We start from the raw sequence: 23261 nt of genomic DNA on the forward strand, positions 1-23261 counted from the left end.
CAGAGCTGTGCACTGAAAAGGAAGATGAAAGCTGGAAGTGAGAGGATTGAAAATGAACACCATATCCAGATAATGACTGTTTTGATTACCTCTTAAATACCTGGAGTGTTTCACCTCAGCATTAACAGATGATGTCTCAAATCAACGATTTCCAAGGTTATCTTGCCTAGGCTCAGAAATACGTACTTTGGTGCCTTTTCCTAGTGGCCATTGAAAACCAATTAAGAACCGCATGCAGCCAAAATTCATGGGCAAACCTCAAGCTTGAATGTGACTAAGTGAAATGCCTCTCTTCTTAAAGTATAAGTACGATAATTTAAAAAATTGAAGAAGAAACGTATTCTGCCTTCTCCACCTATTCTAAATATTAATTTTTAACCTTGTGTGACCTTTTAAAATTTGTTCTTATGAGTATCTGTCTTTGTAGATAGTTACAACAAAGTGTATGTACAATTCTGACTTGCCTTTTCATTTACTATTATATGATAAGCTTTTACTTGTGTGTATACATGGAATAATAATTTAATTGTTGACTAATATTATTTAGAGAATCATATGCTTTTAATCCTATCTCTACTTTGACATTATTTATTGGTATACTAGTAATAGCCATGTCTTTATTTTCAGTGAATTATAACAAAGGAGGCAAAGTTTAGGACTCACACCCGTAATACACAAAACTATGGTAAATTCACAAAAGTGGCAACCACTTATCATCTTAGCAACAGTATAAATATTCCAGGTTTATTATTATTCTGGTTTGAGTGATAATCTTTAAGAAATTGTGTTCTGTCTTGTAAGGCACTTCCAATTTGCTGCAGTCCGCATCTCTTTCATTCTAACTAGAGATGAACATTCGCTCCTGGTCTCTTTTCTTTCCTATTCTCACTTCAATGAATTTTCCTTTTATCTACTGATTGGTATTTTATTTTTTTAATGAATGGAATGATCTCTTTGGATAGTAAAGATTTTAATCTTCTTCAATTGATGACAAATATTGCCAACTCTGGCTTGATTTTAATTTGATTTTTATATTTTCATTTGATTGTATATATTTATACCTGTCAGTATTTTCCTTTGTGCTTTCTCTATTATATTAAAAAGGAGGGCACTATTCTTCTATATATGTGTCCTATATTCTAATTTAGATTCAGTTAAACAATTGTAATGATTATATTGAATCTTTTAATCCTTTTGGAGCTTCTTTGATTCAATACTGTAAAATGTTACTTGAAGTTAAATATTTTAAATGAAATAATCCTGTTTTATATTCCTTGTCTTCAGATACAGTGTGTCTATAGATTGTTCATTCTTTTCTATTTATGACATATTTATTTGTATATCACCAATTCTATCCTCTTAGTTACTGGTGTCTTCAAATTTAAGTGTAGTGTTGCTAAGTATTTCAAAACATACACAAGCAAGAAATAATTATTTTTGAGGTTTGTCATATTTTAAATCCATAAATCAACTTTCCAGAATACATCTGTTAATATGTAGTGTTCTTTATATAACCATGTTGTTGTTGTTTTCATTAAAAAAAAAAATCACTTATGCTTTTCAATAAACAGTGCTACATAATTCAATGCCATGTTAAAACTGGGGCTTTTATACTGTTGCTGGGGTTGTGAGTTAGCGATTCCTCCTTCAGCCTTGGTAACCCTGGTGCCCGGTCTGGCATCCCACACGAAGTATGAATTGTGCAACTTGGATGAATCTCTATGAGTTAAATGCTCTGATATTTGCACTTAGAACTGGCATCGCACAAAATAAAACGGTCCAGGCTGATGGTTTTAAGCCACGGAGTTGCAAGGAGGACAAGACCCGCCAAGCATGGTATGGTGCCTGTGAGGGAGTACCCTCTGGCACCAGGACACCTGTGGACCAAGTGCGGACCCAGTGGCCTCTGAGGTCTTTGCTCCGGGATGCAGCTGAGCTTGGCCTCCGGCCAGGTGGGCTGCAGGGTTACCGCCGGGCGCGGGACCAAAGCCCTGCGCTCTACCTGGACGGGAATCTGGTGACGCCGAGCCAGACATTTCCTCTTCCCATGGCCCTGCTGCCTTACCCCTTGGCAGGGAGGCGACCCCCCTGGGGATCTCAGACCTCCGTGCCGGGCGTGCTTGGTATCTGGATTAGGAGCTGCGGAAAGGCTTGGCCTGGCCGAGGGCTGAGACTTGGCCTCTGGCCTTGGCCGGTGCTCTGGCTTCCTCATCTCAGCAGCTCCACCCTCACATCCAGGTCCCTGCCAGGGCGGATGGCGGATGGTGACAGCCGGCAGAAGCAGACACGGGGCTGCTGGGCAGGACCGGGGTTATCTGGGGTAGGAGAACAGGTGGCTGAGAACCTGTCCCCAGAAGCTGGTGCGAGGCAGGACCACACAGGAGCCAAACTGCCAAGCTCAGAGTGCATGTTCCACCGTCCCATGGACCGTCACTTACAAAACACAGATACAAAGATAAAATTATTTCAAAACAGGGGCTGCAAAGCATTAAACCCCAGGGCGAGGGCCCTTTGAGAGCAGGGCCTTGTGCTCCTGCAGTGGTCAGAAGTCCATGCAGACGGCCCTTTAATTGGTAAGACACACCTAGCTATGTCTGACTCCGTTTCAGTGCATTTGCTTGCTTGAGCTTCTCCTGCCAACATGAACTAACCTTAACGATATATTGCCTGTTGGTTGAATGAATGAATGCAAGTATTTAGGGGAAACCATTCATATATTATTCCTCTCTCTCTCTCTCTCTCACACACACACACAGTAGCATTTATTATATATATATATTTAAATATATTTTATTGATTTTACACAGAGAGGAATTGAGAGGGACAGAGAGTTAGAAACATCGATGAGAGAGAATCATCGATTAGCTGCCTCCTGCACACCCCCCACTGGGGATGTGCCCGCAACCAAGGTACATGCCCTTGACCGGAATCGAATCCGGGACCTTTCAGTCCGCAGGCCAACGCTCTATCCACTGAGCCAAACCGGTCCCGGCAACATTTATTATATTTTAACAGTGTCTCCAATTCCCATATTTTTAAAAACAAAGTGTTTGCTTCACAAATATGGTTTTGAACCACTGAATTGTATTTTTCCTGTAAGCACGATCAGAGGACTGCATGCATTTGTTTAGTTGTGAAAGCAATCAGGGCTGAAGCTAAGTCTGCTCTCCTAACATGCGGAAACTTCCACAGTATGAATGATTCTTTTCTAAGGATTTGCAAACACATTTTTTCTTCCTCAACAGCATTTTAACTCTCCTTTCATAATTCTTTTTTTCTTCATCCCTCACTGATGTCTAGATTTATTTGGAAGACCATTAAAGAATTGCTTAAGAGAACAATGAAAACTTTGCAATGAATTCTAATGTCTTCTTAAAATGTAAAACACATGTTTATATAAGAATATCATTATTTAAATTTAAAAAACACTCTTGTACAGAGTATCAGTTTTCTTCTTGGTTGCTCTCAGGGTACCTTGAACACATTGGAAAGACTGTTAATTCAATTTTATTAAATAGCATGACTTAAACTATGACCTTTTCTTATCTCTCTGACAATACCTCATCAGTGCATAGATATATTTTGACGTGAAAATACCATTTTGTATATAAAAGTACAGGCAACACCGAGAGAGTCTGAGCTTTGTTGGCCATTAACAATCCTACGGCTGTTTTTGCAAGAGTGCTGGCTGCAGCCCTGGCCACAGGCCAGTCTAAGCAATAACATCCTACTCCATGTGCCTAAAAGTCCTGTGTCAGTTACGAAGGCATTCTCCTTTGCTTCCTGTTCTAAACAACTGGGTAACATTGCTGAATTTGTGTCCATGCTTTTCCCGTATCCTGTTCAGCAGTCCAAGCGGAATGACTTGCACTCATTGCACATCTATCATCTGCAGCCTTGTTAAATTGCATCTGTTTCAGGTTATCACACAACTCATTGTTAAATGAATAATCTCTTTGGATGGTGGAGCAGAATGCTATTTAATCACTATTAGCCAACAGGCTATGCATGAATTCATCATTGACCTGGATTTTATAAAGCGCACCAAATTCATCACTTCATGTCAAAACAATCATTAAGGGCCTGTAAGTGGTCTTGAAAATTACCTGTTTAATGTGTGTAGGAATGCACTCAATTAAATGAGTCCTGAAATATAGTTGGCATCCGCCCAGCTCGAAGTCAGGAAACAGTTCTGTTTTTGTGGATTAGATGCAGATCGTTTAAAAATGGTGCTGGACAGCAACATTCTAATTGAACTGAGATAGAGAAATCTGGACGTGTGTACTGGAGGTTAAATTGAAAACAGTAAAAGTAAAGGTGGTTGTGTATCTGATTTTCTGTAGTACCCCAAAGCCGGAAATAGGATTTTTCAGTTTTCATTTAGATAACGTTAAGGCTCTGAATATGTGTGTTTACACTAGCAAACTTCGCACATAGAAAACATCGGAGTTGATTTGTGTTAAATTAGTTGTTTAGGAGTAGAAGTTTTTAGGAAGTGGAACTTGTGGAGATTTTGCTCATTGAAGGGACTTCTGAGCGGGCCATGTCTCAGTGTCTGGAATTGCTGTGCTCTCATGTCACCCTCTGTGAACCAGTAAGTTCCAGTCATACCTCATCTCCTCCTTGATGCCTCTTCTACAGGGTGCTTCCCAAGAGCTCAGGGTCTCTCTGTCCTCTCCAGACACTGGAAAAATGTGCTGCCCCTCCCCCCCGGGTCACCTGGCTATTCTCAGAGGCTAGATTAGCTTCTTAAGCTTTTCATAGCTTGATATTTTATAAGATTTCAACTATATTTCCATTTCCATCATGGTAGGCCCTGTGTTTTATATATATCTTTGCTTCTTCTACTGTATGTTTTACAATATAATTGGTTAGTTTATAATGCAGCGTAGGGGGCGGTGGGGGGATCTTGTTTTAACTTCTCATGTATATACGTGTAACTGTCAATATAAGACCAAAAATACATATTTTATAAAACAACAACGAAGAACATTTGGACACTGTTATAAAATTATTCACCCACAGTGCTCAGACCCCCACAAATAGCAATAAATCTTCCTCACATTATCAAGGAACCACTTTGAGTGAAGAAAAACTATAAGGAGCAGAAGTCTGTTCATGAAAAGGAAAAAGGAAATGAGCAAGTAGATATCGATCTTGCCAAGTGAAGCAGTGAAAGAAAAGACTGTATGACCTTGTGAATTTCTTTCCATTATTTTCTCAAATACAATCCAGCGGCTCAGATTAAGAGAACAATGGCTGAGATGCTGGGAAAAAAAATTCAAGCATCTGATAAATCGCTAGGAAATGGGCAATAACAAACTTAATGTAAAAAAGGAAAGGCTTCCTTAGTTTCATTAATAACAAATTAATGAAAAGAGGAAAGACTTCCTTAGAGTTTCAGTTATTGTTTTTAATCGAAAGTAGTTTTCTGGCCCTGTTAGTGTGGCTCAGTGGTTGAGCACTGACCTATGAACCAGGAGGTCACGATTCCATTCCTGGTCAGGGTATTTGCCCAGGTTGTAGGCTCGATCTCCAGAGGGAGTCATGCAAGAGGCAGCCAGTCGATGATTCTCTCTTATCATTGAGGTTTCTATCTCTCCCTCTGAAATCAATAAAAATATATGTCTTAAAAAATGTGGTTTTCTGAAGAGCAAGGCATCTCTCATATTTGTAATAATACATGTTACCTTAACGTTTCTTTTGTTTGAAAGATTTGCTGTATGTGGAAAATTGTCTGCTGATTACCTACATCAATAACCTGATTTAAGTAAAGAACAAAGCTCCTTGGTTAACAGAGGAAACGGAAAAGTGTTGGTTGGCTACTCAGTGATCACGTTAGTAGCATGGAGGCTTCATGGTGTAATGAAAAAAAGGATCTGGGTTTAACCTCCATTGCTTTCCCCCCCTTGTCTCCCTGCTTTCCATCTTGATACATTTATTGATACAGAATCTACTGTAGGTACATTGAGACCATTCATCTTCTGCTAACAGTCCAGTGAGGGAGACACATTGGCAGTTGCAGTATCACCTAGTCTCATGTGGTAGATGCCCCCACGCCACAGGCACAGGGTCCGGTGCTAGCCCTCAAAGGGACTGGGTGGCTTTAGTTTATCACCTAACTTTCAATTGTTTATGAATTTTATCTGTTCTTCCTTTTTCATGAGGTTGTTGTGAGGCTCAGAGGGACTCCCTCTATGTTACCAAGAATTGTGAATTGTAAAAAATAAGTGCAAATATCGTATTAGGTAATAACAATAATTTGATAGGATATAGGATTACCTCACGTTTTCTTGTCTGCAGAAAAGAGAATTGAACCAAATGATCTTTCCATTCCTCTTCTATTTCGACGACTCTATTTGGAGATGGATAGTTATTTTATTGTTATTTGGTGTGTTTTCTTCATATACAATGAGGCAAAATTAATCAAGCATTCTGCTAAATGTTACACACCTTCCTTCTTTCCATGTATTTATTATAGACATACTATCAAAACAACATTAAAGCAAATTGGAGAAAAAGCAACACTGTCAAGGGGAGAGGACTTAACCAGGCTTTCTAGAATGCGAGGTGTCTGGGCAGATGAAAGGCAGTGGGGACGGTCACGGGGGTGGCGAGGAAGCACAGTAGCTTCATACTAAGTCAAGGGTGTTGACGAATTTGGAAGATTGGATTAGTAGGAGAGACGGCCTGGAATGTGTTGGAGAGTTCTCCTTTCATTCTGTAAGCAACGGAGGACCGTGTTCAGGCAGGAAGGGAGGACAGAGTTGTACCTGCTGACTGTCATCAAAGGCTTGGCAGGGGATGAAACCAACATGAGCAAAAAGGAAGAGAAGGGGAAGTTGCTCATGATAGGACTGGCACAGGGCTCTGCTAAGAGAAGACAAAGACTGGGATGGAAGCAAGTCCTGAAGGGAGGAGGGCCGATTCTGCCAAGTAGTCATATCATTCAACTCAAAAGAGCTGGAAAGGACACTTCCAGCTGGAAGGATATGGCAGCTCCGCAAGTCTTTACCTCTCCTGAGTATTCCTCATAACTGATAAAAGATTTATCTCAGCTGTCCATGTGGTTTGCAAAAAAAAAAATGTTTATTAATGAGCTGCAGGAGAGATTTCCTATCTTTGTTGAACACAGGTGGATATTGGAGTCTCTTGAAAACTGAATGGAGGCTCATCGGTCTTCTTACTCTGATAAAATTTCTTGGTCTTCATTCTTAAAGAACCAGGCATACATCCAGGACTATTTTTAAAAATTGTTATTGAAGGGAATGTTCTTGCACGTATGCACTTTTCATTGTTCTGTAATTTTGTGTGTTTTTTCCCCTCTAGCATATTTTGTATTCCTTTCTACTGCTTGAGTTTTGAATTCCAGAATTATTTCAGTATTGTGCCATGTGGGAACATGGGAGCTTGGCTTCACACTACTGCTGACAATTTACATGTCAGTGTAACTGCCTGGCATGTTCCTCACTGTTTGGCATTCCTTTGCAAAGTATGCCTTTGTTTAGTCTTGAGGGAGTAGGCTTCGCCGATTTTCCATATACTCAAGACGTGACTTTTGCACAGCTAACGACTGCTCCGCTCTGCATGGAATGTAGATGTTTGCATTTTCATCCTTCCTCCAATCTCCTCTCCATTCCTTTTGCATTCTGCAAGGTGTCTCATCTGTGTGAAGGATGGAGGCACTTTTTTTGCGTGTAATTTCTAAAAAAAAAAAAAAAAAATTACATAGGTGATGGTGGACAAATGGTGCTTCTTTTCCAATTCACTTCTTTGGCTTTTACAATCCTACAGCCTGCTTTTGTATCACATTGAGCTCATTATAGAAAGCCTGGCTAATTAATTGTTTTCCTTTGAAGTCACAAGATCCTTTTCTATCTGTGTCCCTTGGAAGCTAGAAAACTATATTATAAAAACTAAATGTTAAGTGTTTTCATGATGTTGTACTATAGTTACATATTACAGCTTTGTAATATATTCATTAGATGTACTAGAAAAATGTTTGAATCTACCCAGGGGATTTAAACTGGTGTGCCTCTGCATGTGAAACTCACGTGAATTGTTTAAATGTATGGGTATTTCCTTGGGAAAATCTTTAATACATGTGAGGGCTACTTTCGACTTGTCTATTTTAAAGATTGATTTTTATCTTAAAAAGAGATTAAAATGTTAGTACAGACATGGTATATCCTAAAATAATATGGCTAACTCAAGCTACACTGGCACCTGGGCTTCTTCTCTTCATTGAATTTCGGTCCTGGTTTTCCAGCAAATGCCGTGGCCGCCACCTGCTCCTATTTGAAGCAGTGATGTTTGCAATATGTCAGGGCAGTTAGGAGAGTGGCAGCAACCCCAGAGGTAGTCATGGTGGTCACTGCCAGCTCAGAATGGTGGTAATGACGGAGATGAAACCTAGCCATGGGGAAGAAAGTGAGAGGGACATTTTCCTGGACTTTTAATGTCCTCAGATCTTTGCTTCTGCAAGTTCTTAAAAACCCTGTGGAATAGGTATTGAAGGGTATTTGTTCTTATTTTGTTGTTGTTTAGTGTTCAAACTTTTTATTTGAAAATAAGTTTGGACTTCCAGAAAAACTGCAGACATATTTACAGTATATAGTTAAGGAAACAGAATCATAGGATAGTGATTCACTTAAAATCCAATGACAACATGAGTGTTCAATACATATTTACTGACCCATGGGAGGAGAAAGGGACTGAAACTGGGGTCTCCTGACTCTTTGTCTTGTGACGTTTTTGATTGCTCATTTGCCTTTTGCAAGGCTAAAAACCCACTCTTTTAGGTATGCATAATTTAATGCAAACTATTAGTTATTTATTGGAAGCTATAAGTGAAGAAATAGCTGTAATTTTGCACATTATTTTGTAGTAATAAATAACGTACTCCACAGTGAAAAGACATTTGCAAAGACAACGTGTTAAAGTCTTTTATGCTGTTAATTGCGATTTATTTACCTATGTCATTTTTATCTTCACAGAAATTGGCCCAGTGACAGTTACCACAGATCCCAAGAAATTTCAGTATGAACTGAGAGAACTATATGTTCAGGTGAGTGCTTACTTTCAACTTTATTTCATTTTTTAGGGAAAGGAAAAAATCATATACTTTTAGCTGATTGTTCCTATCTTTATACCCAAAAGAAGTTATTATTGACTAGAGGCCCAATACACGAAGATTTGTGCAAGAATGGGCCTTCCCTCCCCTGGCTGCAGGCACCACCTTCGCTCTGGCCAGAGCCGCCTTTCCACCTTTGCTCCTGCTTGGAGCCACCTTTCTGCCTTCCCAAGCTGCCCAGAGGCCTAGAGTGGCTGGGGTGGTGTGTTCTGCCCCACAGCACCCATGTATGCAAATTAACCCACCATATTTGTTGTGTTATTTTGCATACTCACTCCTGATTGGCTGTGGGTGTCATGAAGGTATGGTCAATTTGCATCTTTCTCTTTTATTAGTGTAGATGTTTCTGTTCCAGTTCGACTTCTTTTTCTCACTTGAGTCCTGAATGAATTGAGCAGTGGGTCGGGGAGTGTGATGGATTGGTTTCAAAGTATCACCATTCATTCATGCATTGCTGGTGGCTGCTTTCACTCAGCAGTGTCTGAGTTGAGTAGTTGTGACAAAATCTTTGGCCCACACAGCCTAAGATATTTATCATGTGACCCTGTGCCAAAGAGGTTTGCTGACCCCTGCTTGTGCTGAGTCCCTTCTCTGAGAATCATAAGGAATCATCTTTTTCTTATTTTATGGATTTGAGAGAGAAAGAGTCAAAAAACAAAACAAAACAAAACACATCAATTTGTCATTCCACGTATTTATGCATTCTTTGTTGCTTCTTGTTAACAGAGTCCAAATTACACTTTGAAGTTTCATGATTTAGTTTTACTGTTGGGTGAATGATGTAAGAACTGTATATGGTCATAATTGGGGCATATATTAAAAAACCCAAATTTTGATATTTCAGATAAGGTTCAGTCATCATTTTTATATTGTGCATATCCGTAGTTTAAAATTATTACTAAATTGGTTATATTTAAAAAGTATCTAAGTAGATTTTATATAGCTATCCCTTGACTATATTTCTTTTTTACTAAATTTATTCTGATAATTATCTTCACTACTATACTTCATTTCTTTCCTCTTATATCATGGTATTTTTTTCTAGTCATTATCTTGATACTTAATTACAATTTACTTTTATGTCCCTCAACATAACATGTACTCTGTCACTTTGGATGTCCAGATTCTCTTTAAAAAAAATCTTTACATAAAAATTTCAATCCTGTATATAGATTGTGGGAACAAGAAATTGTATTGTGCCCTGGCTTGTGTGGTTCAGTTGATTGAGTGTTGTTAGTGCACCAAAATGTCGCCAGTTCAATTCCTGGTCAGGACACATGCCCAGGTTTTGGGTTGAATCCCATTGGGTGTGTGCCAGAGGCAACCAGTCTATGTTTCTCATGAACTTTTTAAGGTCTGCTATTCTCCCATGATCTCTTAAAGCTTTAACCATGTAGCTCTTATTGAGCATCAGATCCACCCATGGGATGAATTAGTGTCTGCAGCAGAGTGGATTTAAATGGCTATTGAATAAATGAATGCCATATGAAGGTAGCTTTAATTGATGGTATAAAAGACACCTTTTAAAAACCTAATAATTACTTTTAATTTAATTTAATTTATTTATTTAAATCCTCACCTGCCACTGCAGCTATACTCGCCAGTCATGAGCCCGGCTTCTGGCTGAGCGGTGCTCCCACTGTGGGAGCGCACTGACTACCAGGGGGCAGCTCCTGTGTTGAGCATCTGCCCCCTGGTGGTCAGTGCATGTCATAGTGATTGGTTGGTCATTCAGTTGTAACAGTCGCTTAGGTATATATATCTTCTATTATCTCTAGTGCTCCACAGTTCCTTTAAGGGAAATAATCACCAGATAAATGTACTACAAATGAACACCAGTTATGGAACATGTGCTTGTGAAAGATTTTGCAAGTATAAGTTGTTCTCTTAATTTAAACCCACACATAGTAAAATTGCTTTTTACAAATGTAGATTCTCAAGCTTACTCAGGTCACCAAAATGGCAAGTAGCAAGGCTGGTTTCAAAACTGAAGGTATTTCCCTGGCCGGTCTGGTCCAGTGGATAGAGCATTGACCCTTGGATTGAAGGGTCCGAGTTCAATTCTGGTCTTGATCCCATATCTTCAGGTAAGGATTGACAAAGACACACACACAAAAATAAACTGAAGGTACTTATTGCCACTGTCCCTTAATCACTGTGCTACTTTTACTCTAAATATTGATTTAAATAGCCTTATTGATCTTCTCCAATTAAAATTCATTTAGATAATCTCTTTGTATTTTGCTTTAAAGTATGTAACTAGAGAACTAATGACAAATGTAGGTCAATGGCTGGTCTCCACCTCAATGAAATAAAGTTTTTCCTTAAAGATTTTGACTTGCACTTTTACCTCCATCACTTTGAGTAATGGCTCACCTAAAATTACTGAGCAGCAAAGGACAAAGTTAATTTTAAACAAAAAATTGCTCCCTTTGCTCAAGCACATGATCTCGCTACTAAGAGTGGTAAGCTAAGAGGAGGACAAAGTGTGACCTCACACTTTGAGTGTGACCTTACAAACTCCTTGGAGAGACAAGAACAAGGTGCATTTTGTGAGACTTAGAGGTAGTGTTTATACTACAGTTGTATATGTAGGTGGTGTTTCATTGATTTTTATTGTCAGAATTAAAGCTTTAGTTTGCCGCTAGAGTTTTCTTCAGAGTGATGAATTCTCTGAGGGCCAAAGGATCCTGTATCTTCAGGGAGTGAAGGATGGGGACGGAGATAAGGGAATGAAGGGCTTGGAGAGGTGATTCTTGGCTCTTTTCTGGCCATCGATCCTGGTGTCCTGTCCAGAAGCAAATACCTGGTTGATTTCTTAATGATCTTTTGTGTGTACTTCAAAGGACAAAGAGTAGAGAAGGGTATTACGGGCTGCAGGATTGCTTTTCAAAGCAGATTATACAGACGGGATGGGGTGGGTGTGGATTCTAATGGGAAATTACTTGATTTCTTTTCATATTGTGCATGTGTGGGAGTGTTCTCATGGGTAAATCCGTGAGTCATTGCAGAGTAAACATTGCAGTTACATGTGACAAAATAACATTGAAGAAGACGGATCCACTGACCTAGGATGCCTGCATTTACTCCATACTTACTACTTCACCAACTGAGGGATTGCTCTGTTCCCAGCAATAAGTACTGCATCTAATCTTGTCAGTTTTTAGATGATGGTAAGGATGGAGATAGTAATATTTTCCTTGGGAGAGTGTTCCTTAACCTAAAGCCAGGATCCCCTAGAGAAAACGATAACGCTCATTTCAACCAAGTGGATGTAAAGGAAATGAGTTTCTTCTCAATCCAAATTGCTCAGAAGTGGTTCTCAAGAGTCCATTTCTTAGGCTTTAAAAAACTCTCAAGAAGAATTGTAGAGACTTGGCATTGGTGTTAACTTTGAGTATTATTTATTCTATTACCCATTCAGATGTATGAATTCCTTCCAGAAACCAATTGATATCCCAGGCATGAACTGACACCAGTTAGAGAATGGAGAGCACTGGCCTTCGTTGGATGATACCTGAAGGCCCCCTGGTGTGATGTTTGAGGGTTCGGAGCTGAGGTGGACTTTCTTGGGAGGCATGTGGCATTGTTGAATACTGGGGCAGTCACCAGCTAACTCCCTCAGGTTTCCTCATGTAAACTTTAAACCAGGTGTCCATCCTTCTATATTCATGTTGACTTTTTAAAATCGTCATTTATCCTCTCTCTCTAGTATAGTATAGTATAGTATAGTCTTTTGAGATGATCTAGATCTTAGTTCAATTTTAATTTGTGATTACTAGCTATTAAAAAAAACAATAAAATTGGTCTATCTCGAACTTCCTTATAACATTCATTAATTATAATGATTTAATTAGTAAAAATGCATTTTGTTGATAACTTTTTTTTTCTGTCAAGACCTAAAATAACACCAGCAGTATAAATATATCTTATTGAATAAAAAGAATCACAACATTATAATCTCCTTCAACTGCCCAATAGCAAATGTGCCTCAAAGTTTGTAAAATCCCTGTGTGAGTGTTGGAGCGGAAAGGAGGGGAGAGATTTTAGTGGCAGGGTAAGGAGCACAGAGTAAACACTAAGGTCACAGAAGAGGGAATATGAGAAGAAAGAAAACCTGTCCAGAGATAGAACAAGCAGGAAGAATGCCTAGTTCTCCAGTAGGCAAATGGTGATTGGCTACAAGGGCCTCCTTAGACCCCGCCCCTCTCCTCTCCTGGCTCATTCTCCCCTAACAAACACGGGAGCCATCTTTTTAAAAAATTAAATTTAATCCTCGCCCAAGGAGTGAGGATATTTTTCCCGTTGATCCTTATTTAGAGAGAATGGGAGAGAGGGAGTGAGGGGGAGAGAGGAGAGCAAGAGAAGCAGGGATATGAGAAAGACACATCAATTGGTTGCCTCCTGCGCATGCGCTGAAGGAGGGAAGGTGCTGGTGGGGAATCTTATATATTATACCATTGATGGGGAATGGAACCCGAGGCCCTCGGTTGCTCAGGCCGATGCTCTAACACCACTGAGCCACTGCCAGCCTGGGCATCGGAGCCATCTTTAGGAGAGACCAGGAATCCGTCCCAACCAGGGACCAGGGCCATGTCTTCATTTGATGGGGCAAAAATGAAGTCATGATAAAAAGGCACAGAATCCTTGAAGGAGAAAGGACAAAATTCTCTAAGAAGTAGAGAAGGGGAGAATTACTGAAAGGAGAATTACTAAACACCAAGATGTCACTTTTGCCTCAAGTTAACCCCGTGCTTACACCTGTCTTCTGAACATTAGGCACTGGATGTGTGTTTCTGTTGTACTTGGCCGCCTCCATGCCATTTTCCTCTTCAAAGGACCATGGCCCATTGTAATTCATGTGAATTAGGAAGCTTTTGAAATGTTTTTGCATTATGAAAGGGACATCACTTGCTGATTTATTTATCAAGAAATCGAGTGCCAAGAACATAGTATCTTCGTGATTATTTGAATCGAAGTGAGCTGAATGTCTTCTTAAGACCACACATGGGGGAAAAAAGTTCCAACAGATGGAAAGATCAATAGTTGAAGTGTTAGGGCCTGATCACGGACAGGCGGTAACATTGAAAGGCTGGCTGTGCTGTGATTGGCTGACCTTTGCTATGTCTGGAATCGAGCTCAGCAGCTCTCTGACTGGGACTCCACCTCCTTCAGACGAGCGAAGGCCAGCATGGTGGACTGCCTGGGATGTAAGGTCTCTTTTCGCTTTGATGACGGAGATTTGAGGTTCAGCCTCTGACCAGCTCTCCGTGCATCCCTGCCATATTTTCTGCAAGTGATGAAGCCCAGCGCATGTCACTGACTGTAGAATTCTGCAGTTGTTCTGATTTATTATATCCTTGCTTGGACCCAACTTTAAATTAGATTCGATGTGATTTAATGGTTTCCACATGTCTTCTTGGTCATAGGCTCGCACAGCTGTATTTTTTAAGAACAAGGACGGAGGCTTGTAAACTTTTGCTGCTTGCCACTGAGAGTCACTCCTGAATTTTATCGGTAAAGGGCAAATGGTGCCAATAAGACAGTGCAGGCAATGGGTGTTCCCTGGGAAAGGAATACCGCCTTGACTTTGAAACGAGGCTGAACTCAGTGGGTTGTACTCATGTCAGAATAAGGGTAAAATGTTGCAATGGCAGTAAGAATTCCTTTGGACTGAGGCATGAGCCTAGCTAAAGAGGGTCAGATTTTTTTTTTTGATTAGAGTTAGGCCTACCTAGCAAACAACTGGTATAAACACTAGTTCAGTGAAAATGGCTGATGAGGTCAGAAGAGTGGAAATGGGTTAGCAAGGAGAGAAATCCTAAGGCATAAGGCAAAGGCCTGCCCACAGAGTAGCCTTCCTGGTCCTCTGATGAGCATTTTCCCATTAGGTTTTGGACTAAGACATCATTTTCCTCCAACTCCTCTCGTGGTTTAAAGGTTCTGTTTATTCCTTTGCCACGTCTACACTGTTTTGTATTTAGAAAAGACAGCATACTAATCTGTGTTTTATTACTACCTACATTGATAGGATTTCTTTTCATTCTTATTTAATCTTGATTTCCAGGATTATTTTTTTTTTAAGATAATTATTACTGTGACTCTGCAGTTACAGCCTTTTCTTTCTCTTTCATTCCGGGCACAACATTTATTGTGAAAGGTCACATGCTTCTGTTTTTTCCTATCTGAAGTGTCTTTGGCAACTTAGTAAACTATAGCCATCAGTAGACTTGTAAAGATGAAATGAATATCCAAAACACTGAGCAAGAATGTGCCTACTGATAGAAATTAGTTTTATTTTAGAGTTCAAATGAAACCACAAAGTTTACAAAGTCAGGCCCTTATATTCTTTTAAGAAATTATGCGGTTCAATGCGTTATAAAGTTCATCTTTCTCATCTTCCTTCTTCATGTAGGTGTGCAGGGAAAGAGAGAGAGAGGACAGAGGAAAGGGGAGAGGGGAGAGGGAAAGAGAGGGGAGAGGTTATGGGAGGGAAAAGAGAGAAGAGAAATAGATTAAAGATACCATAAATGGGAGATGGGAGAGTACTATGTACCTTTTGAACTTGTACTTACACCTGGAATTATATAACTTGAAATGAGATGGGCTAAGATTGAGTTACATTCAGCCTGAATACAGCAGATGAGCCTAGATTGTTTTGTACAATCCCATTCACTCATTTACTCACTGTTCATTCATTCGTCCATTCATTCATCAAACAGCAAATGGAACACTTACTGAATTTCCCCAGGGAATCCAAGATCTGGTGGGAGGAAACAGATAAATTATAATACAACTCGGCAGATGCTGCAATGGGAGAACGACCAGTCTTCGGTGGGCATCCGGAAGAAGGAGAGTCGTTCTCTCTCTGCTTTTGCAGTGCCTCTGACAAGCTACATTTATAATTTATAAACAAGTGCGAACTTTTGGATAAACTTTGTGTGTATATATATTTAAACAAAAGTGAATAATTTATAGATTTCTGGAGTTGTTTGCAGCTTGATGCCTGACCTTAGTAAATGGAAGCGACATGAACTTGGTTCCTAATAACTTTTGCCAGGAAACCAAGTTCATAGAAGACTTTCAGATCAAAGCAACAACTTGACAAATCACAGTCTGGAAGGGAGTGCACATCACTAAACCAAATGTATCATCCGAAAGCAGTGCTGGCCAATGAAAAAGACAATGTGAGCTGCATGTGCAGTTTTAAAACAGTTGAAATTAATTTAGATGCTCTATTGAACCCATTGTATCGAAAATATAATTTCAACACCATTAATATAAAAATTAGTACTTTTGTGTTTTCAAACTTTCATTACTTAAAATGAAATATTTAGTTCCTCAGTTTCAGTGCTCAGTAGCCACATGAGGCTATTTAGTGGCTACTGTGTTAGCATAGGTTCTTTATGGTTTTAAATGATGACAAAATTAAACTCAAGTATCACGTAGGAAGCTTTTATAAGAATGTAATGTTATATGTTAACTTCTTTTGGGGAAAAAAAAACAACACTCTTTTTTCACACCAGGAATCTATATTGACAGTGAGATAGACAAATAGTCCAAGATATGAATTACTAGTTAACATTTAGTTTTAATTCTTAGATAACTACTAACTACTATAAACAGAAAGATAATTATGTAAAGATATTGTACTGCTTTGGGAAGAAAAGAGTTTTAATTCCGAGAATAATTTATAATCCACAAGATTATAATATAATCTGTGACTACAAATGTGAAATTCAAGGCAGAATACTTATTTTTATTGTAAAGAATACACTGATTTCCACAGCCAAAAAAAAAAAAAATTAATAAGCAGCACAAACCACTTGTAAGGGAGGTGTAAGCACAGCCAACGTGGGTTTCCGATGTGTGTGGGTCAAAATGTTTCCTTGTGAGTTGACATTCCCCCATATTCTGGCTGCTTTGAGACTTTATGGGAGTACTTCCATAAAAGTCAAAGAGTTATTTTTTTAGAATAAGATATTAAAAAGTTCCAGGAATATAAGGAATGCCTTTCGTTTGTAATTCCACTTGTGAATTTCTCTGTAGAGTTATAGCTGTGTCTGCTCACCACACTCTTTCCTTTGGGTAGTAACCAATATTAAATATCATGTTTATGAGATTCAGGGTTTCAATGAGGTGCTTTCTGTTCAGGAGAATAAGGTTGGTTTCAATACTTCAAGCAGCCCAGCTGGCGTGGCTCAGTGGTTCTGTGTTGGCCTATGAACCAGGAGGTCATGGTTCAATTCTTGGTCAGGGCACATGCCCCAGTTGTGGGCTCCATCCCCAGTGGGGGTGTGCAGGAGGTAGCTCATCAATGATTCTCTCTCATCATTGATGTTTCTATCTCTTTCTCCCTTTCCCTTCCTCTCTGAAACCAATAAAAATATTTTTTAAAAAAAAGAAAAAGTAAATAAAACTCAGAGATCACGTGTTAGTAGGAAAAATGAAGCAGAGTAAAAACAATGACACAGAGAGTGTATTTTGGATAAGATGGTCCTGGGAGGCTTCTGTGATAGTAACAGTTGAGCAAAACCTTGGGGTATGGGAGATATGCCGGTATGTTTGTTTGCTGGTAGGAAGGATGCAGCAGAGATGAATGGTTTGGTGCTGGAGTAGAGAGAGGAGACAGCCACAGGGCCATGTCCTTGATTAGACACAGGTGAGGAGTCAGATTTACTTGGGGGCCACAAATGGTTCCTTCAGGTGAAGGCCGGGCAGGTGGCTGCTATTGCAGGTAGGTTCATAGGAATCGCAGCAGGAGTTTATGAAGGTTCTCTTCTGATTGCTCCCCTTTCCTCAGGAAAAGAGAAGCAAGGTCAGGAAATAAGAGTAAGAAGATATAAGAAAAGAGGTGATATGTTAAATAGTCACGAAGGAGAATGGGAGAGTGCCTCAACATGTAGCTAAAAGCATGTAACAGAAGAGATCAGGTGTGTTTAGGGTGGTATGGATGCAGACATGCTAAGCAAAATAAGTCAGCCAGAAAAAGTAATGAACCATATGATTTTACTAATATGTGGGATATAGAGCTGAAGGGAACAAACAGGACAAGGGAAAACTCATAGACACAGTCAAGAGGAAGGGAGGTGGGAGGTAAAAGGAGTCAAATACATATATGGTGACGGAAGAAGATTTGACTTTGGGTGGTACACAATGCAATGTACAGATGCTATATTATAGAATTGTACACTTAAACATATAATTCTATTGACCAATGTCCCCTCAATAAATTCAATAAAAATAAAAATATGTAATAGTTCCATTACTTTGTGTATTTTGGGTGAGTTTAGAATTTATTCATAAGTGCAGTGTTTTTTGTTTTTTTCATGTTCACATCACTTTATATCTTTTCCATTTTCTCATATACAAAGTGTCTAATCCCATAGCAAACTGACAGAAAATCAAAGTGAAGAGAGATTGTTTAATTCTAGAGCTCCTGAGGCCACCTGTCATAACTAAAACACCCCTTTCTTTTCTGCTTCTGAAATATTTGCATTCACCCATTCCCGCCCCCCCCCCCCCCCTCTGCTTCTCAACAGGGTGGTGGTGATTGTCCGGAAATGAGTATTGGAGCTATAAAAATTGCCTTGGAAATTTCTCTTCCTGGTTCTTTCATCTATGTTTTCACTGATGCACGGTCCAAGGATTATCGGCTCACGCACGAGGTTCTGCAGCTTATCCAACAGAAACAGTCACAGGTGAGTGGGAATCAACCCCTGAATGTTCCATCTGAATACAGCTGTAAGGAATACAGCATGTTTCTCTTTTTTGATCATACCAGTACTGTGTGTGCCAATGTCAATAATTACAACCATTAATCCAGGTTTGCGTATTCCAATATGTATGTATCATTTAATTTACGTGTATAAGTGGATATGTGACATTTGTACAAAGAATGTGAATGAATGTCTTGTTGTTTTTATACAGAGGAGAAATTATTTGGGGATTAATTAAGGTACTTGTTACCACTGTGTCCTTGTAACTGAGAAAAACATAGACCAGCAAAAAAGGCCTTTATTTACGTTGTCATCTCCTATGTGGAATCTTGTCAGGGTTAGAGTTACTAATTGTACCAGTTAGCTACTGCTGTGTAACAAGCAGTTCTAACTCTCAATAGCTTAAAACAAGAGCCTTTATTTCTCACATGTTAGCAGAGCTCAGGTGAGCTTGGCTAGACTTGCCCACTTGTATGTCTGGGGATAGTTTGAGTTTGGCTTATTTAGGCTTATATCTGGGGTAACTTAACTCTGCCTCACCGGCTTCTCAGTCTCTTATCTAAGACCAATAAGCAAGCTGATACAGGTATGCTCTTCTTGTGGACAAGGCAGAAACACTAGAAATCAGTTGGAAATACCCAAGTCTTCTTGAGTGTAGGCTCAAAACTGATAGAATGTCCCTTTTGCCTGATGGTACTGGCCAAAGCAAGTCACATGTCTGTTTTGATACAAAGATGATAAAATCTGTTTGGTAAGAAGAACTTTGCCAAGTGCACGTATATAGGGAGGAATATATAAATATATGTTAAATATATTCCACTTGTCTAATAGTATGTTAATACATAATAGGTGTTCAATAAATGTATATTGTTTTCTGAAAACCCTTTAAATTGTCTTCTCTTTAAAAAAAAAATCAAAGGTGGTATTTGTGCTCACTGGAGATTGCGATGATAGGACCCATATTGGATACAAAGTCTATGAAGAAATTGCCTCCACAAGTTCTGGTCAAGTATTCCACCTGGACAAAAAGCAGGTTAATGAGGTGAGTGTCTTAAAGTGGGTCTACTTTATTACAGGGTACTCTACCAATATCAGCTATCAACCTTCTCATGACAGATTTGGTTTCAAAAATTATTTGAACAAAAAGTTTTTATTTTCCTAGGCCACAGGTCAATAAAGGCATTAAGCCAATGCGGAGGTTTATCTCGTATTAATTTCTAGATTGTATTATGCTACATTGACAACTTACTTAGATTTGTGCATAAATGTATTTAAAATGTATTTAGTGGGATTTGAACATTTTTGTCATTCTTTTCGCTTTGAAAGGTCAATTCATATTTCTGATGCACAGTTTTTGGATAACTGGTAAAGGCTTTCCTGTTTACTGAAGTAAAATGTGAGAAAGTTGGTTATTGAGTAAAATTCTAAAGAACTTTGATCTCTCAGATTAAAAGTAAAAACTGTAACTACTGTCTAGTTTTCTAAAAACTAGATTTTGGTAATAAAATCTGTAACTTACATACTATGAAAATCTTGGTATTTTCTAAAAAAAAAAAAAGTGTTAGCGATATGTCTAGTTGTCCTAATTCTTTCCCTTTTTGTCACTTTTCCTTTGCTTCACTGTGATAAAAAAGAGTATTTGGCTCCCCCTTAAGTTTCTAGGAGCTTGGCACTGTAGAGATGATGTTTTATGTAGGCATAACTCACAATTGATGGATATGGTCACTGTATCTACATTCATTCTATTAACTCCATGACGGACTCCTCTGTACTTTAATGAAATGGTTCAATAGTCCTCTTATAGCTAAAGACTTCTTATCACATCATGATAGGACATTGCCAATTCCTAGAATAAACAATCTAGCAAAATATATTTTTAAATCAATAGATAATATACAAACCTAGAAGGTTACTTTAGACTAAATTTGTTTTTTTCTTAGAAGAAACAGCCTCAGAGAGGGTTATGGCTTGAGTCGCTACTGTGCCTACTGTAGGGATCAGAAGTGCCTGGGCAGAGTCTGACAACTCCTGCAGGAAGGCCTTGGCAGTCATTTGTATGGACATTTGCATGAGAATTTGGGAGCCTGGGAAGAAAAGAGTTGGGGAAGAGCACCTGACTCTCTCAGGCACTGAGTTTCCTGACCCATCCCACTGAGTATGACGGACCCTGAGGACACTGGTTGCAGTTGTTTTTCATCTTAACTTTTGCAAACCCCTGCGGCACAGTCAATATTGTGAGCACATAGTAGGGCCTAAGTGAGGAAGCGTGCCATTCTGTCTCGAATCAAGGAGGACACCGCCCACTTAGGGTGTTGTGAGGCTCTGAGTTGGAGGTGACTTTGGTGTTCAGCACAGACACATGGGAGTCGTGCCAGCAGAGGATGCCATGCCCAGTGGACATGGTGGTTCCCAGCAGAGATACTAGGGAAGAGAAGTGGTGGAAAGAGACATGGCCTGCACCCAGAGCGTTTGGAAGAGTAGCTGTTTGAATCCGTGAGCAGTCAAGCACAGTTGGGAGATTCCGATTATAAATTGGGTGTAACTTTAAGGGAGAACCATAGACTTTATTAGGGTCCCGTAGCTGGAAAATAACATGGTACATTCTGTGACTATAACTACACCTATATCCATATACCTAGGGAGATTAACTTGCACAAAATTGAAAATATTGTTGTCTTAAACAGAGAAAATTCTGTATTTATTAAATAAGTGACCCCATGCATGATTTTTATAGACCTAATAATTTTTAACAATTTCCAAGAATAATAGTTTATAAAATGTGGTATATATCACAAAAAAGACTTTATAGATATAGATATATAAAAGAAATTTAACCCATTCGTTTGTTCATAGCTTCTCTTCCACATCATTAACTGGCATTCTGGTCTTTAAATTTTGCTTAGGCAGAATAGGACTAGAAAGCAGCATTGCTAAAATTGCCCATTTTTATAAAGTGGAGTTTGGTGCCATTCGGGATGGGCTGTTAATTTATCTGTTAATCATAGCCAACCCAACCCCCTGGCCAATTGGTTCAGGAGAGATGATCCCATCTGCTTTATTACACTGGGACTCTAGGGGAATTTAGCTAAGGGTGTCTTGCACAGGTTCTCCTCTTCCAGATATTGTCCCACATGGATGTGAATCCCAGATCTGATGCAGGCATCTCCATCCAAGTCAGGCACAAAACAAATACAAGGGGGAATAGAAAACTAACAACATCCAAAACCTTTGGATTAAGTTAGCATTTGACCCCATCCTACTGCTGTCTCTAAAATTAAGGAAATACTTTTTTTTTTTTTTAGGAAATGATCTTTTGGCTTAAGCCAGTTAGAGTTGAGCATTCAGTAACCCAAAGATAAATGCATCCTAACTAATAAAACATTCTATATTTCTTTGTGATGTGGTCTCTCTAAGCCCCATTTTCCTTGTTTGTAAAATGGGAATAGTAGAATTATTCATTTTATTTTATTTTTAAAATATATTTTATTAATTTTTTACAGAGAGAAAGGGAGAGGGATAGAAAGCTAGAAGTATTGATGAGATAGAAACATCGACCAGCTGCCTCCTGCACACCCCCTACTGGGGATTTGCCCGCAACCAAGGTGCATGCCCTTGACCAGAATCAAACCTGGGACCCTTGAGTCTGCAGGCCAAAGCTCTATCCACTGAGCCAAACTGGTTAGGGCGAATTATCCATTTTAGAAAGTTCTAAGATTAAAAAGATAATGCATGTAAAATGTTTCACACAAGGACTAGTGCAGGGTAAGTGCCTAATAAATGTTTACTAGTATTATTACAATCGTCGTAATGTTATTTTGCTTTCAAATAGGGAAAATGGCCACTGTTTTCATTAGAAACCAGATGGCTAGTTGGTGCTGGGAAATAAATTTGAGTGGGAGAATCTGGGAAGAGGCTGGAGAGATGGTTCCTCTTTTCTTGTGAATGAGGAAAGGTATTGCAGAGGGATTACTGGAGCTATACAAACCAGTATGTTCCTTACAGAAGGCCTCCCTGGTGAAAGATTTTGCTAAGGAGAAGCAGAGTGACAGTGTTAAAATTGGATCTGCAAAACTTGGATCTGCAAAACTTGTACTGTATAATTTAGTCATTTTTCTTTTCTCATTGTTCCAAATATTCTTATTATATAAACATTATAAACTCTAAAAAAAACTAGATGCTGTAGATATATCTGCATATTTAATAGACACCGAACTTAAGGAAAGCCACACACATACTGAGTCCTTTCATTTTACTCAAGAGCAATTTTTCATAATACTGTAGAGAATTATGTTTTCCCCTCTTAATCTAGTTCATCAATTTCCCAACCTACTGAGGTATTTTTTTTTTTTAATCAACTCTCTTGAGCTAACTCAAAGTTTTTCCTGTCTGTTTTTTTCTCTTTTAAAAAA

At 39.0% G+C, this 23261-nt stretch overlaps 1 protein-coding gene across 3 annotated transcripts in view; it reads left to right on the forward strand.

The window, feature by feature from the left end:
• HMCN1 (hemicentin 1) overlaps positions 1 to 23261 on the forward strand; it is a 343610-nt gene that overhangs the window by 77145 nt on the left and 243204 nt on the right. For all 3 annotated transcript variants that reach the window (XR_014793395.1, XM_084866565.1, XM_084866564.1), the window contains exons 2-4: positions 8997 to 9067; positions 18676 to 18834; positions 19772 to 19894. Coding sequence is in view for 2 of the 3 variants with exons in the window: in XM_084866565.1 (XP_084722691.1) it covers positions 8997 to 9067; positions 18676 to 18834; positions 19772 to 19894 (353 nt within the window). In the remaining variant the exon portion in view is untranslated. The remainder of the gene's footprint in view (positions 1 to 8996; positions 9068 to 18675; positions 18835 to 19771; positions 19895 to 23261) is intronic.

This window comes from Pipistrellus hanaki (genome assembly GCF_964339955.1).
Source record: "Pipistrellus hanaki genome assembly, chromosome: 18".
NCBI lineage: Eukaryota > Metazoa > Chordata > Mammalia > Chiroptera > Vespertilionidae > Pipistrellus > Pipistrellus hanaki.